Here is a 14,751-nt window from a genome sequence, read left to right as displayed (position 1 = left end):
AAAATAATCCTCTTTATTTTTTGCCAGATTCCTAATGTACTACTGACATTCGTAAAATAGATTTTTGTTTCTTGTTCATTTTTACAAAATGTTCTACTGTTATCAAAAACCTTTTAATACTTATTCAATTTAATAAGAGGGTAGATTTCTGATCTTGCCTCTCAGAGTGGCATTTCATCAGCTTAAGGATTGCTATCAATGCAATGTTGCAGATATAGTGGTTTGTAATTCATTGTTCCATACAATAGTTTTGTGGGGAGAGAATTTGTGGATAAAGCATCATTTTGTGGTAAAAACGTACATAATAATTTATTTTATTGTACATATGCTCATGTACAGTACAAACAGATACATGGACAATAGAAAACCATGACAAAAAAGGACAAAACAAATCTTTTAATTACATTTTATAATGCCAGATTTTATTAAACATTTTTTAACATCGAGTACATTATATTAATTTAATAACTTACAGGTTCTAATAGCTTTTTTTGGGGTAAGAAGTTGCTATATGGCTATAAATGTATATCTATTTTCAACCTTATCTTAACTAAAATAAAGGATTACATCAAACATATATATTTCAACATTCATCTTCAGTTTTTTAAAGTTGTATATATATATATATATATATATATATATATACAGTTAAATCTAAATCTAAAAATGTCTTGGGAAATCTTTCTCTGGTAAAACGTGGACGTGTACGAGCCTGACAGTAACGGTTCAAACGCATCACTCTGACGTCATGTCGACAAACGGGACGTGGCACGCGGAAGGTTAAATGATCAGAACCGTTGACTCGTCCTGTTTCATTCAGCAGGAGGAAGGAGACATAAGGAACACTCCGATATCTGGACTGGAACAATATGGCTTCAAACAATGGCTCCGTCGGTAAATGGGAGGTGGTGAAGAAAGGGAAGAAGAACAGCAGCGCAGCCGGAGGAGGAGGCAAGAACCCGGCTGACAAGAAGCCCGTCAGCGGGGGAAGGAAAGCTCTGGGCGAATCTAACCAGCCATCCAGACGTAAGTGGCCCTGCTAGCTGCTCCGTGACCCATTTACCTCACTGCAGAGGTTACAATGAAAGGAAAACGATGGAGCTACTCATAGCGCTACATTATCTCCTTTTAAATATGAACTTTTCTCTGTCTTGACGTTAATGATAATACTAGAAACGAAAGATGGCTCATAGCTGTCATCTGATTTGACATGCTAGCTACTGTAGCATAGCATCGCGCTGTAAAGCTACTTCCTACGTTTACAATATTTTGTTGCCCCGTTTGGTGTTAAACCAGTTCATTTGAGTGGCTATACTTAAGCTTCTCTGCTGACACGTTACTTTCAAAAATAAAAGCTAATATCTGCCTAATGTCGTCCTGCCACATACAGCTAGACGGAGTCGTTAGCATGTGCAGTTAGCTTGCTAGCAGTGTGTCAACATAGCAACGTCATCACTGAGGAGCTGCTTCTCATCTGAAACATGTGTTCGCAGCTGTGTGACCTATTTGTCTTCCTGCTGCTGTTACACTTTTGTGAAATGTATCTCTAGGGGGTTGTTGTTACGTTGCAATTGAACAGTATAACGTCAGGCTAATGAATTAGACATCCGCTTATTTCCACTTAGCCTACAGGGTTAGGGTTACAGCTGTCACTGCTGAGTGATCAATTACCAATGTATTTTAGGATTTTCTTTAGGATCCCTATTAGCTGATGCATCAGATACTCTTCCTACAGTCCACACAAAACGTAACATATTAGACACTTAAAGAATGCTATTATAATTTAAATAAAAAGTGTAACTAACAATTTTTTCTCGCATATTTCTATACATATTCATAATCCCTTATAGATGTTATTATACATCAAATTAATAAGAAACCAATTTACATGCAAAACGAAATCTTTCAACATACTCTAATACATTAAAAATAAAGAATTGTGATGGGTTTTTCTTCACTTATTGTGTGCTATTGCAATTTGAGCTGGAAGTGACTTAAATCCCATGTATCAAGTATGTGTAATTGTCAACACACCACGTATGTAATTGATCATACTTGCATGTAACTTGATGTTTGTGTAACGCCAGCCTGAAGTTACAGCCTTACCTGTAGATCAAAAGTGAAACTGCAACATCCTGCAGGTGTGACCGGTCTAGAGCAGGCCTGGATTACCAACTGGGTAAATTTGGCAACTGACTTGGAGCCCCATAACTCCAGAGGCCATAAAAGCCCTAGCCTTACTGTGCGTAAATCAATTTTGAAACGAAGCACAATATCAGCTGATGGTAGGCTTGATGATCAGCTGAAAGTTAAGTCATGGGTTATTACCTAAAGCTCTGTCTTGAAGAGTGGAGCCTGTGTTAAAATCTAGTTTCACTTCATTATCAGCTGATACGTGTTCCCAAGTTCCTGAGTTAATGTGTTTTAATTATCTCACAGCAAACCTGGAGCCAGGACAGGTAGTGTTCAGAGTGTCTTTAATGGATTTCTTTAAAAATATATATACAGCATACTTTACATTTAGTAAACCTGACAACAACTACATTTTAATTACACATCCTCTCCTCACAGCGACTTAAGATATCACTCCGCTTCTACTATTTGTTTATGCACCAGTTTTATCAGCAAATCAGCCGGTCCAAAGTCTGTCTGGTCACATTGACCGCTGCTCATTTCCATTTAAATGAAAGAATTATACAATTCTATTCATGTTGTACATTCACAGATATAAAACAGATATTTAATGTATAGGATTTTATTTTAAGATTGGAACAGTATAAAAAATGAGCAAATTAAAAAGAGAAAAGCAAACATTTTCAAAATAAATAATTAATTTAAATAGAAATTGACATTAATCTAGATCTAAGAATCGCTCAGATAAGGCAGTCTAGGAACATTGATTTCTACCTTTACCATCCCTCCCTAACTTCCTAAACCTGTTGGATGTTGCTTGACTTATTATGTGTCATTACTTTATGTGGGATGCATGTTTGTCATACCTTCACCTTGAGAAGGTCGTATATAAAACAGCTGATATGACACCGATATTGAACTTATATAAGCAACACACGCTTTGCTGCAGTCGGTTCTGTGTTGTTGAGAAGTGTCTCAGAGTGGTTTGATCTGTATCTATATGTGAAGCATCCTGTCAGCTATTCTTCTGCTGGTGTGAGAATCCATTCCCAGTCCACCCACCCTACAGGGGGGCCATGTTGGGTATATCTACTCAGATTACACCCCACCATGACCCTCTGGTGACAGACACCAAGGCTGTGTTTCACTCATTCTTTCCTCACTATAGTCAGGAATGAGACGGAAACTTATCTACTCACTACTCCACCTTTTATCTTAGTGTTGAAGTAATGCGACCGCGGTGTAGCTCGCTGATGGCCTAACGTTTTACTTATGGTGATTGCATTTACGCTTCAAAAATCATAGAAGTTCATTTGAGATTTGATGAACAAAACGTGTAAGTAAAAAAACCGTCTGTCTTTTTGTCGAAGGGAACCACGGTGATGCTAACTTCTGGCTTGGCGTACAAAAATACGTCTTTGTATAAAGCTGTCATTTACATATTACACCAGTCGAGTGGACTCACTTGTTTACTGTATATAACAGATTTCCTCTCATGTCACGAGCTGCTGCTGAAAATGACAGACTTTCTGACACGTATATGAATATTGTTTTTAGTATAAATAGACATGAACACCTGATCAGATTACCTTGTCTTTCGGTACGATCCTCACTGTTCAGCTCTGGTGATGCCTCTTATAAACTGAGACATTCACAGAGATGACAACTGGCATCAGTGTTCAGTTTAGGGAAGTGAAAAATTATCCTAACTAACATTTAAATAGGGAACTAATCTTGTGCGATGAAATGAATCCCGTCCTTGCGTCACAGCCCTGTGTTGTACAGACCAGATATAGTTTTAGGTTTGTCAGCAACATGTACAACTGAATCATTAGTGAACAACTGGGGAGCTCTGTCAACACACACTCTAGTGTGACTGGGAATGTTGTGTGAAGTCGTGTGTAGTTAAATACTGTAAATGTCTTTGCTGAGTGAGTTAGGATTATTAGAGCCTTAGTTATGAAGCATCTTAATCTGAAAGTTCTGGGGAATACTGGAGACTTAAAACAGGATTGTTTTTATTTATTGGTAGTATACAGGCCTAAAATATCTGGTTAAAACTGGTCAAACTCTAATATGAAGTCCGTTAAAGTGGAAACAGTTTGTTTACAAATCGGGTCTTAATGAGGAACACACAGGGGAATACTTGAAATGCTGCTGGTGCTTAACCCTATTCCTTTGTGGATTGTGATGGGTGTTGCATGAATTTTGTCTTGGTTAATAACAGCCTATTATGCAAGCCATAGAGAGAGAGAGAGAGGGGGGGGGGGGGGGCAGCACAGTATGTGAGGGGAGTGAGCAACCAGGGAGGGGAATGCCATGGTTTCATGGATTAACTTGATTATCAGGACACGGGGTGCATATAAGAAAGTGTTATAGAAGGCTGCATTTAAAAAAAGATGTCTGCATGTTTCTTATTCTACCGTGTTTCCGTTCAGAACCAATAGTGATGTCAGAGACTCTGTACGACAACTTTGAGAAGATGGCAAAGAAACAGAACAAGGAGCAGGTTCCACCACCAGCCGAGACGGAAAATAAGAAGCCCTCGTCGAGTAAACCAGCCAAGAAACCACAGTCCAGCAGCCCAGTCACGCCCGCAACTCACAAGACCCTCGAAGAAGCCTTCAAAACTGTGAGTAATGCACACAACTCTGTTTTCAGGCCTTTTTAAAACTTCCTGTTTGTTGAGAAATTGGACGTCTTAAGGCTTGAATCAAAGGCTTAAAGCAGAATATTTGTATTTCTTGCAGTTAAATGAAAAGAGGAGTAATTAATTAACTATTTAGAAGATTCTTGGGCGAATTCACAAATGATGGTTTGCAGCCGCTATCTGCCCGATCTCAAGGTCTGATTCACAAAATATAATGTGTTAATGATATTACAGCGTAATGTTTTGCAGCTAAATGCAATGGACCTTTTTTTGCAGAGGGAGTTCATTTATATAATAACCGTATTCTTTATTAATTTTCTCCTCATTTGTTTTATTTTTTTCATTTATTTTTCTGAAATGACATGTAGGAAACTTTCATTGTACCAGACTAAGTTTGTTTGCACGCAGCATGACTTTGATCTTTTGTGAAGTCACTATTTTTGCAAAAAGACAAAAATAGTGACTGGTCAGTGAGCGGAAAGAAAACTAAATGTAGTTTGGCTTTGCAAAAGCTATACATATCTTCACACAAACACACAGAAACAATGCTGCATTGTTGAATCTTCCAAGCAGACGATCACATGCTGGAACACAATCTCATCTTTTGCATAATGGCCGGGTTGTTTCTGAGGGCGTTAAAGTTTTCTCTGTCTTGTTTTGTTTTTAGTTGGACGTTGGGGACTTGAAGCAGCAGTTGGCTCGCAGTCAAACTCTGTTCCCAGAAAACCCATCGGTGTGGGTCAAAGACCTGGCAGGATACCTCAACCTCAATCTGACGGCACCAGAGATTGAGCCCACACTCAGCAGCTATGCTCACGGTCGGTCAAACTCTAACTCAGACAAACAGTTTCTGCAGGACACGATTATCCAAAAACTTATTTCATGTGTCAATTTCTCTGTGTTTTTGTCCCCAGACTACCCATACTGCCTTTCAGGAAAAGAGCTGAAGGGTGTGATCAAAGGCCTCATCGGGCGCTGCAGTGAGATTCTGCCAGATTTCTTCGACCACTGTGTTTATACTATGCTCAGGGAGCTGGACAGACAGTCAGGTAGGTGTAAGCGCTTACACCATGGTGCCAGTTTGCCTCCTGGGCACTGCCGAGTTGCCCTTGAGCAAGGCACTGAACCCCCAACTGCTCAGGCCGCCTGACAGCAGCCACTTCACGCTGACATCGCTCCACATAACGCTCCATTAATGCATGTGCATAGGTCCTGATTGTGCATGTGTGTGTATTTTGGGCCTATGTGTGTAAAGTATTAAAATAACAAGAGTGAAAATTGAATTTTCCCTCGAGGGATTAATAAAGTATAAGAAGTCATTGTCTTAGTCATGTTGAAGAACATAGTTAGTCTTATTTTTCTTTGATATTTAAAACTGCTGGTCAGAATACAGAAAGATCTCCAGGATCAAAGTTAAAGAACACACAAAAAACTGCTTTTCTTTCTATTTCCAGGAGAACCTCTGCACGGCTACAGAGTTTGCATCCAGGCAATCCTACAGGACAAACCCAGGATGGCAACCCAAAACCTGCCAGAGGTGAGTGTGTGTGTGTGTGTGTGTGTGTGTGTGTGTGTGTCCTTGAGTTCTGCAGATTTCTGTTTCCCAGCCCTTATCTGCTCTAAATAAACTTCAATTATGTAACAATACAAGTAAAACATTTGCTTTCTCTACTAAATACTTGTTCAATGTTCTGGGAATGTTGTCTTTTGCAGTCACTTTGCAATATGATGTTGTAATCCCCTCCCCTCCCCTCCTCTGGTCTGTCCCCTCCAGTATTTGGAGTTACTCCGATCAGTTCAGAATCGTCCAGTGAAGTGTTTGACCATCATGTGGGCTCTTGGCCAAGCTGGATTTCATGACCTCAGCCAGGGACTAAGAGGTAACAGACAGGAAACACACAAAGCATACCCTCCTTGTAAAACACGTAGACAGTATTTGATCATCCTCTGCACTGTATCAGTCTGTGGCTCCTCTTTCTCCCACTTTCCCAACAAAACGTTCTGACATAAATTCTGGGTTGGGGGTTAATGAAGCAACAGCGCACATTTAAAGCAGCAACACGTCCAGCTGTGACCTTAAACACATTAACTTTATAAACTTCTGTTGCTGCTCCAGGTCTGCGGCCTGCTATTTGGTGAGGTGGGTGTTAGTAAGTGGGCATGTATGTGGGATGAATATTCTTTTGAAGATTATATAACTACCTTCTTCTAAATCAGATTATTGAGTTCGACTCGCCCGAGGCAAAGAAAGACAAAAAGTGGAGGCAGTTTTACGAAGCTACAAAATGTCCTTCTTATCTTGATCATGGGATATTTAATCAGGGTAGCTTCTCTAAACTGTGAGGAAACACTTTGATCTTATTTAAGCAATCAAGACTTTCCAGTCTGAGCCTCAGACTATGATGCCATTTAGATTTGGCAAGATACTGACCTGATATTGAAATATTTCCAGTGGGGGGGGGGAAAGAGAGAGAAAAAGAAATTGTATCTAAAATGGCAACAGTGAATGTCATGAGAACAAAATGACATCTGAGTGCATTTAACTTTACAGACTTGTATAACAGTGAAGTATCTTTGGGATGCGTTGTCTGCCTTTGGTAACACGCAGTACACGTGTCTGCAGACTTTGTGTACAAGCGTTGAAGAATAAGAGCCATGTGTTGCTGCTTCAATTGCTCTGGGCTTTTTTTTTTTAAAGTTGAAATCTATGATGTGAATCAAGTTCTTTTATATCTTCTCTCAGTGTGGCTCGGTATCATGCTTCCTGTGCTCGGAGTCAAGTCCTTATCTTCATATGCCATTGCATATCTGGAGAGACTTCTGCTGTAAGTGTTTCTGAGACGTACCCTTAGATAATGTCAAATACTCCGTTGAGACTCAGTTTAGGTATTTTATGAAGGTCACAAGTGTTATGACTCTTTCCCTTTCCTCAGACTTCACGCTAACCTGACGAAGGGATTTGGCATCATGGGTCCTAAAGAGTTCTTTCCTTTACTGGATTTCGCCTTCATGCCCAAGAACGCCCTGTCATCAAGGTGAATGTAACATAATGCAAACACTGGTACCCAGCTGTCCTTGAGTCATTGTGGAATAACCCCAGGTGCACAGCAGGACTAGAACGTGCAGGAAGAAGTGGGTGAAGGGAATGGATGGTTGTGAATATAGTCTAGATGTTTAACCCCAAATTCCACTTGTGTTTGTGTTCAGTCTGCAGGAGCAGCTGAGGCGTCTGTACCCTCGTCTGAAGGTCCTCGCATTTGGAGCCAAACCCGAGAGCACATTACACACATACCTGCCATCGTTTCTGTCCCGAGCGACGCCACACTGTCCAGATGACATGAAGAAAGAGGTAACACACACACACACACACACACACACGCTTTAAACTGATCTTGTTTACATAACACTGCTACTACAGTAGTCTGAGTGTACTTTAGCTAAGTGCAGCAGCATAAATCATATTGAAAAGTGAACTTTCAAACGGTGTGTCGTAAATAGGCTCATTATGGTGACCAGAGTCATAAACAGTCAAGATAGCATATCTGCAAATGGCTAAGCTTGAAGGTTCTCTGAAACACTTTAGCCATGTTTATAACCACAAACCAGCAACTTCATGCTTCTTTGCGTTTTCTTTCTCTTCTAACATCCTGGCACCATGTTGGAAATAACACTTTAGCATGTGATCCTTTGGATTTGTTGTTTCTCTGTGTCTGATAATCCATGTAGTCCCAGTACTTATAGCTTATTATTACCTTGTAGCTATAAGACGTATTTCAGAGTAGGAAGCGGTCTTGATCTGCTTCTGCTGTTGATCGATCATCAGATAGATTCACTGGTTAGCTGTACTCTGCGAGTTGAAAGAAGGCATTCTGGAGAATAAAAGCTCTCTTTCTCTCTCGTGTTTCTTTGCAGCTGCTCAGCAGTATGACCGAGTGTTTGTGTGTGGATGTCCAGAGTCTAGGAGTTTGGAGGCAGCTCTATACTAAGCACTTACCCCAGTCCAGGTGAGTTATACACCCCGCATTGTGAAAAACAACCAATTTGTGATTCTCTGTATCTGTGTAACAATAAGATTTTCACAGTAGTGAAATGCTATCGTGTATAGAAATGACATACAGAATTGATGTTGGCTTGTTGTTCTCTCTTTTCTTCAGTCTGCTGTTGAACCATTTATTGAAGTCCTGGAATATCCTGCCACCAAAGGTACGACTCCTACGAGGGTTCATAAACCAAACTCACCTCCCTGGAGATAGGTTGAGGCGTGTTTACACTGTCCTTCATGGTATCTGGGATCATCTTGTGTTTAACTGTTTTAGGTCCGGAAGAACCTTGAAGAAACAATCCAGTCTTTCCGAGTGACCAATGAGGAGATGAAAGAGTCTGTCGAATGTCAGGAGCTTCAGGACTGCAATCACCTGTGCCAGGTGAGACAGACGGTCACTGTATGAACTATGAATGTACCTAACAACTAAGATTAAACACAAGAATAGAGGTTTTGATTTTGTGATTTCCTCTGCCGTCTCCAGAACCTGCAGGTAAAGATGCGTGGTCGTGGGTTCCCCTGGTCCAAACTTTTCCTGGTTCTGCTCGTGTTTGCAGCCGGCTTCATCGCTCATGACGTCAGATCCCACGGCTCCTTCGCAGGTCGGTCTGAGTGCTGTTCTCTCTTTATATCAGAACGTGTGCGGCTGTTTCCATTGACTTGTATCATCATGTGTTCAGTTGTTTTTATGACCGTACGCTCAAAGACCTCCTGTGGTTCTGTTGGGTAACCCCTCGTCTGGACCGCAAGCGTATCAGATGTCCACTCGCACGTCTCATGCAACAGATACGTGCTCATTTTAATCTATGCAGCTGTCTGCACCGGCGCCGTGCGTCTCACGTGTGTAACCGTGACCTGAACCCTTTATTTATGCTTCAAGTCTGGGTTTTTTGATAATATGCATGTAAACACGGCACAGAACGTCCAGCTGCTTTGTTGCTGCACTTGATGCTCGGAGCAGTCTAGTGGTTTGTATAAACGTTACAGCGGTCTGCTGTCTCTGCACGCTGCTGGTTGCACTTTTCTAGTTGTTGTTTTGTTTTTGAGGTCTTACAATGCATGTTGTGTGTTTCAGATTCCACCACAGCCTTGTATCTGCACAACTCAGGGGTCACAGCCGTATCTCAGCAGGCCATGAGCAAAATAAAGGTGTACTCTACACAGGGCTTCAGGTACGACCTCACCCTCAAACATTCACTCTCTCCTCCAACAAACAAATGATTCACTTCCTGTAAACGCTGCTGTATGCAAATCAGTTTGTTGAATGGGGTTAGCCTGTACTATCTAAGACAATCCAGTACAACGTAAAATATCTCAATATTTTATTCAGACATGTTTGCAAATTGAGAAATTCAGTTGAAATGTCCTGGATATAAATGAGGACATTGCAGTACTTTGCATTGGAAATAACATTTACATATTAAACATGCAAGTGTCAGTAAAACTGGTTTTATATTGGAGCACTAAATATTTCTTTGTGCACCTAGTTGGATATTTAATTACTGTTAATTATGCAAATAAATTAAACTTTTTTTTATTGTGTGTTTTTGTGACCTGCAGCTGGTTGGAGACAAACACTCCTCATTATTACTCGGAGTGTGCGCGGGTTTTGGGGCCACTAATGGACAAAGGATTGGAAAAGACAAAAACAGCCGCCATCTTCATCTCTGAAAACACCACGCAGTTTATCCTCTGGGTCAAAGAAAAGACGCCGCAGGCCATAGACTGGGTGAGGCTGTAGAACTGTCACTTCGCTGAAGTGTTGATGACACATTAAGTGTGTTTTCTATAGAATCAAACTGTTGGAGCCAACAAGATGAAACGGTCGTGTTATATTTCATTAACTTGTGTCTTCCCTCCGTGTCGTTGCCCAGGTGAACACCAACACTCCCGACAGTGTGTTCCAGGTGTTGGCGTATTTAAAGGAGCTGCTCCTCTCCCTCCATCAGAACTACATCCTGCCAGCGCTGGCGTTCATATATGAACTGCTACAGCGAGCGTGGACCAACCTACAGGACTCCTGCAAGTCAGTACTTTGAGGCGTCTTCTTAACATTTCGATACAAACGATACCGGAGACCAAACGATCAGCCGAGCAGGCTCTGCCCTAGTTAATCCATTTACAAAGGATTGGCAGTGATTTACCCCTAAAGCTTTGAACAGCTCGTGATGTTTCTGTGACTTCCTGTTGCGGGTTTTACTTCCGTTTTTACGAGCTGAGACATTTCTCAAGTGTTAACAATGCATATCAGTGAATCACTAGTTTGAAACTGGGTAGTAGTTACTGAGAACAACAACTTTACACACAAACTCACTAATGGATGAACAGCTGATGCATCCCGACTCAAAAAACTGAATTTTCAACCAGTAAGTTGAAGGAAAAACTCTCACAAACATACTTTGTTTTCTTTCCTGCAGTGGGAAGGTGTCTGTATCGTGTCTGAAGGGCCACGCTTTGTCCTTCACCAACTCAACGTGGCACCTGCTGCAACACACGACGTCGGCCATCAAGACGTGGGCTCAGGAGCTGCTGACACGAGCGTGATAACATCACAGATGCTGACTAATTTACACACACAATAAACACACATGAAGTTATTTACACACACTCTGAGGCTGCCTTTCAGTGCGTCGGCTCCCTTCTCAAGCCACTGTGGAGTCAGACGAACAAACTCACTCAAAAGGACTCTCATATTTCTTGTTTTGGCTAAAGTTTTAAATCATTTTGCTGTTGTATCATGTTGTTTTTTTTCTACCAATCTTGTTGTCACTGCTGGACGCAGAGGTTGCATCTCTTTCTCTTCCCAAGTTTTTTTTTTACTGCAAATTTCAGCTGTTGCTTTAACCTTTTGGGTTAAACAGATTGTGTAATTTATAGAAAATGTAGGTTTGTAGATGATTTATAAACCATTTTTATTTAAAGAGATATATAAAAAAATAAAAAAAGTGTTACGTGAAAACTTGGTTACGGGCAGGGAAAAGACCAAAAAAAGATATTCCAGACTGTTTCAAGCCCCACACACTCTGAAGTGCAGTATGTGTGTGTGTGTGTCTCATTAAAGCCTTCATCAAACCTGAGAATCTCCCCAGTGTAAACCCTTCAACAGGAAGGATATTATGGGTAAAAGGCTCACATCAGTCCAGAAGAAGAAGAAGAAATCTACCTGCTGTCTTGTCTGCACATTTCCTCGTCTTTGCTGCGTCGTCACCTGTCTGCTGTTTCTCATGCTTTTTCATTTGCCATCAATGCCTGAGCTAAAAGCAGCAGTTGTACTTGAAGGCTGATGATATTCTGTGTGTGTGTGTGTGTGTGTGTGTGTTTTTGTGTGGATCAACAAGCTTACTCTTAATAGCAGGATCATGATTAACCCCATGCTCCCTCCCCAGTACGCCAGAATAAACCCTTTCGTCTGGGAAAGGCAAACATTTCTAACCAGCTGATTCACTAACCAAGATGTTTGGATGGATATGGCGATGACTAATGTCTAACTTTGTAATGTAAATGATTTATAATAAAGACTTCAACCCCACTGGTTGGTTTATCTGTTTCTCTCAAGGAAAGCCTCCCATCCAAAAGTGTAACATCTGCTGATGAAGAACATGTGGTATGCTTGAAAGCTCCTGAACGGCAACTAAATGGACCTTGTGGTGGTGTTTGTTTTTCTAACAGTTTCCTAAATCCATTATTGTCTTTGAACGCTTAGATTAATGGTGGTATTCTGCATCTTTAATTGCATGCACCATTATTATTGACATGGATACCTCAAACATTTCCCCAACGTTTTGGTTATTTATTACCTTTTTATTAGATTTTTATTTTTCAACAGGACCGTAGGACCCCAAAATGAAAGTAAAGAAAGAAACGGAAGATGTCCTGTTTTTCTTAATGTAATTTCTATTGTTCTATGTACCTGTAAAGCATCTTCGAGTACCTTTAGCGCTCTATAAATAAAATGTATTATTACTATTATTATCAATAGCTTTTTCGGTAGTACTCCCCCTCATGTGTTTGATCCTTTTGTAAAACATTATCCCTCCCTCCCTCTCCCATCCTTTTTTATATTTTCCTCCTCATCCATTCCTTTCCCTGATTTTTAAGAGCTCCATCCGGGCCAGACTCTCCGGAACAGAGAGATATAACTTTATTTATCCCGAGGGAAATTGTTGTGCAACAGTTGCAATACACAGTAGGACACAGTATAACATTTTTAAGATTTACAAAACAAAAATGTACAAATAGTGCAAAAATGTATATATATATATAGAACAATGTAAGTAATCAACAGTATCAACAGTCTCTTGCTTTTTTATATCCAATTTCATTTTACCGTTGTGGATTAAGTGATGTTTTATTTAATTGTTTTTACTGTGGAGTTTATGGAGTCCTTGTTTTCCTGTGTGGGATAATAAAGTTGACCTGAATAATAATACATTATTCCGAAGATGCATCATGCTAGCAATGATGCAGTGCGGTAGGGGGAACAAGGTTACACACACTTTCACTTTACAGTAGCCGATACTGACAAGAATATAATGAAATTATGGTTTCTATCATGACAGCCCCTTCGATAGCTCAGTTGGTAGAGCGGAGGACTGTAGAGTTAATCACAAGACATCCTTAGGTCGCTGGTTCAAATCCGGCTCGAAGGAGGTATCTTTTTCCATTTTCTTTTGACACCATACGCCAGGTGTAAGCTAGTTTAGCCGAGCCATCACTAATGCTAGCAAGCTAATGCAACACCTGTTAGCTAGCCTGACTACCTGTGCAAAGTAAGCGGCTGGTTTGTTAATTAGAGCGATTTCCTGTACCTTAATGTTATATTTTGCCTTCCGAATCTGATTAATGATTATATTGCTACAATACAGGTACTATATATGGTACTATATATTTTTTTACTTTATCACAGTCAAAGCTGATTAATTGAAATATTTTTGTAGAGCACAATCAACCACCCATCATCACTCTGCGTATACTACTGTGAATCTATGACGTCAGTGGTCGTAGAGCATCACGGGGGATTAGCTCAGATGGTAGAGCGCTCGCTTAGCATGCGAGAAGTAGCGGGATCGATGCCCGCATCCTCCATATTATTACTTCTTTACACTTTTCAAACTTTTCGTGTATCAAATTACGACCTTCTTTTCTTGGCAAAAAGTATTTTTAACCTGACTCCCGCGTGTTTATTTTCTTCCGGGTATACAAGACGCATTTACGCCAAGGTCCTAAATGTGAGTTCATAGTTTTATTCCTGTCATTTTTTGAGTGCTGGGGTAACAACATAATACAGTTTCGTACACAAGCAGTGTATTAATAGAATTTCAACGACAGAGTATTGTATTCACTTATAAATAATGACGTCAGGGTATGTCTTGTATCATGGGGGATTAGCTCAGATGGTAGAGCGCTCGCTTAGCATGCGAGAAGTAGCGGGATCGATGCCCGCATCCTCCATACTTTTCGTTTTTCGACCTACATCATAACACGACGATGAATTGAAATATAAGTTTAATGTTGTTACCTAGAGGAGCTGTTTTACTCTTCGCGACACGTCCAAAGTCATCCATTGGCGTGACGAGGGCGTACTCTGAGAGAAGCCGAGCCTTGATTGGTTTAGGTCCAATGTGAATACGTGGCCTGATTGGTTTAGGTCTAATCTCACAATGGACAGCGAGCGTTTTGATTGGTTTAGGTCCAATCTCAAAATGGACAGTGAGTATCGTGATTGGACGATGATATTGGAAATTGGACAGCCGATCCTGTAGTCATTAAAAATGAGAGGAAAAGACTCGATGTGTAAATACGTGTGAATGAATATTGTATCCTTTCCTGTCACCATTGTCCGTCATGGGGGATTAGCTCAAATGGTAGAGCGCTCGCTTAGCATGCGAGAAGTAGCGGGATCGATGCCCGCATTCTCCAAACTTTT

General features: G+C 40.6%; 1 protein-coding gene and 4 non-coding genes across 5 annotated transcripts; all 5 read left to right on the top strand.

The window, feature by feature from the left end:
• Window positions 1-737: 737 nt before the first annotated feature.
• Window positions 738-12,354, top strand: LOC115003911 (transmembrane protein 214-A-like). The gene is made up of 17 exons (XM_029425852.1): window positions 738-1,026; window positions 4,572-4,765; window positions 5,451-5,601; window positions 5,698-5,832; window positions 6,238-6,320; window positions 6,558-6,663; window positions 7,527-7,608; window positions 7,717-7,818; window positions 7,991-8,132; window positions 8,696-8,787; window positions 8,938-8,986; window positions 9,100-9,207; window positions 9,310-9,427; window positions 9,901-9,997; window positions 10,386-10,554; window positions 10,700-10,851; window positions 11,243-12,354. Exons 1-17 carry the CDS (start codon window positions 870-872, stop codon window positions 11,367-11,369), a joined length of 2,064 nt encoding a protein of 687 aa, XP_029281712.1. The 5' UTR covers window positions 738-869; the 3' UTR covers window positions 11,370-12,354.
• Window positions 12,355-13,386: 1,032 nt separating this feature from the next.
• trnay-gua (transfer RNA tyrosine (anticodon GUA)) lies at window positions 13,387-13,474 on the top strand. Its single transcript is given in 2 exon segments — window positions 13,387-13,423; window positions 13,439-13,474. It is a non-coding gene; the product is annotated as a tRNA-Tyr (tRNA).
• Window positions 13,475-13,837: 363 nt separating this feature from the next.
• trnaa-agc (transfer RNA alanine (anticodon AGC)) lies at window positions 13,838-13,910 on the top strand. The gene has a single exon. It is a non-coding gene; the product is annotated as a tRNA-Ala (tRNA).
• A 293-nt stretch (window positions 13,911-14,203) lies between these two features.
• trnaa-agc (transfer RNA alanine (anticodon AGC)) lies at window positions 14,204-14,276 on the top strand. Its single transcript has one exon. It is a non-coding gene; the product is annotated as a tRNA-Ala (tRNA).
• Window positions 14,277-14,671: 395 nt separating this feature from the next.
• trnaa-agc (transfer RNA alanine (anticodon AGC)) lies at window positions 14,672-14,744 on the top strand. The gene has a single exon. It is a non-coding gene; the product is annotated as a tRNA-Ala (tRNA).
• The last annotated feature ends 7 nt before the right edge of the window (window positions 14,745-14,751 follow it).

Source organism: Cottoperca gobio, chromosome 24 (assembly GCF_900634415.1).
Source record: "Cottoperca gobio chromosome 24, fCotGob3.1, whole genome shotgun sequence".
Lineage (NCBI taxonomy): Eukaryota > Metazoa > Chordata > Actinopteri > Perciformes > Bovichtidae > Cottoperca > Cottoperca gobio.
Note: the sequence above shows the minus strand (reverse complement) of the source record. Positions and strands in the feature narration are given on the sequence as shown.

Coding starts and splice junctions, on each gene's coding strand:
- LOC115003911 (XM_029425852.1), top strand. CDS start 870: ATGGCTTCAAACAATGGCTCCGTCGGTAAATGGGAGGTGGTGAAGAAA. Junction 8,987..9,099: donor GGAATATCCTGCCACCAAAG/GTACGACTCCTA, acceptor TAACTGTTTTAG/GTCCGGAAGAACCTTGAAGA. Junction 9,428..9,900: donor ATCCCACGGCTCCTTCGCAG/GTCGGTCTGAGT, acceptor TGTGTGTTTCAG/ATTCCACCACAGCCTTGTAT.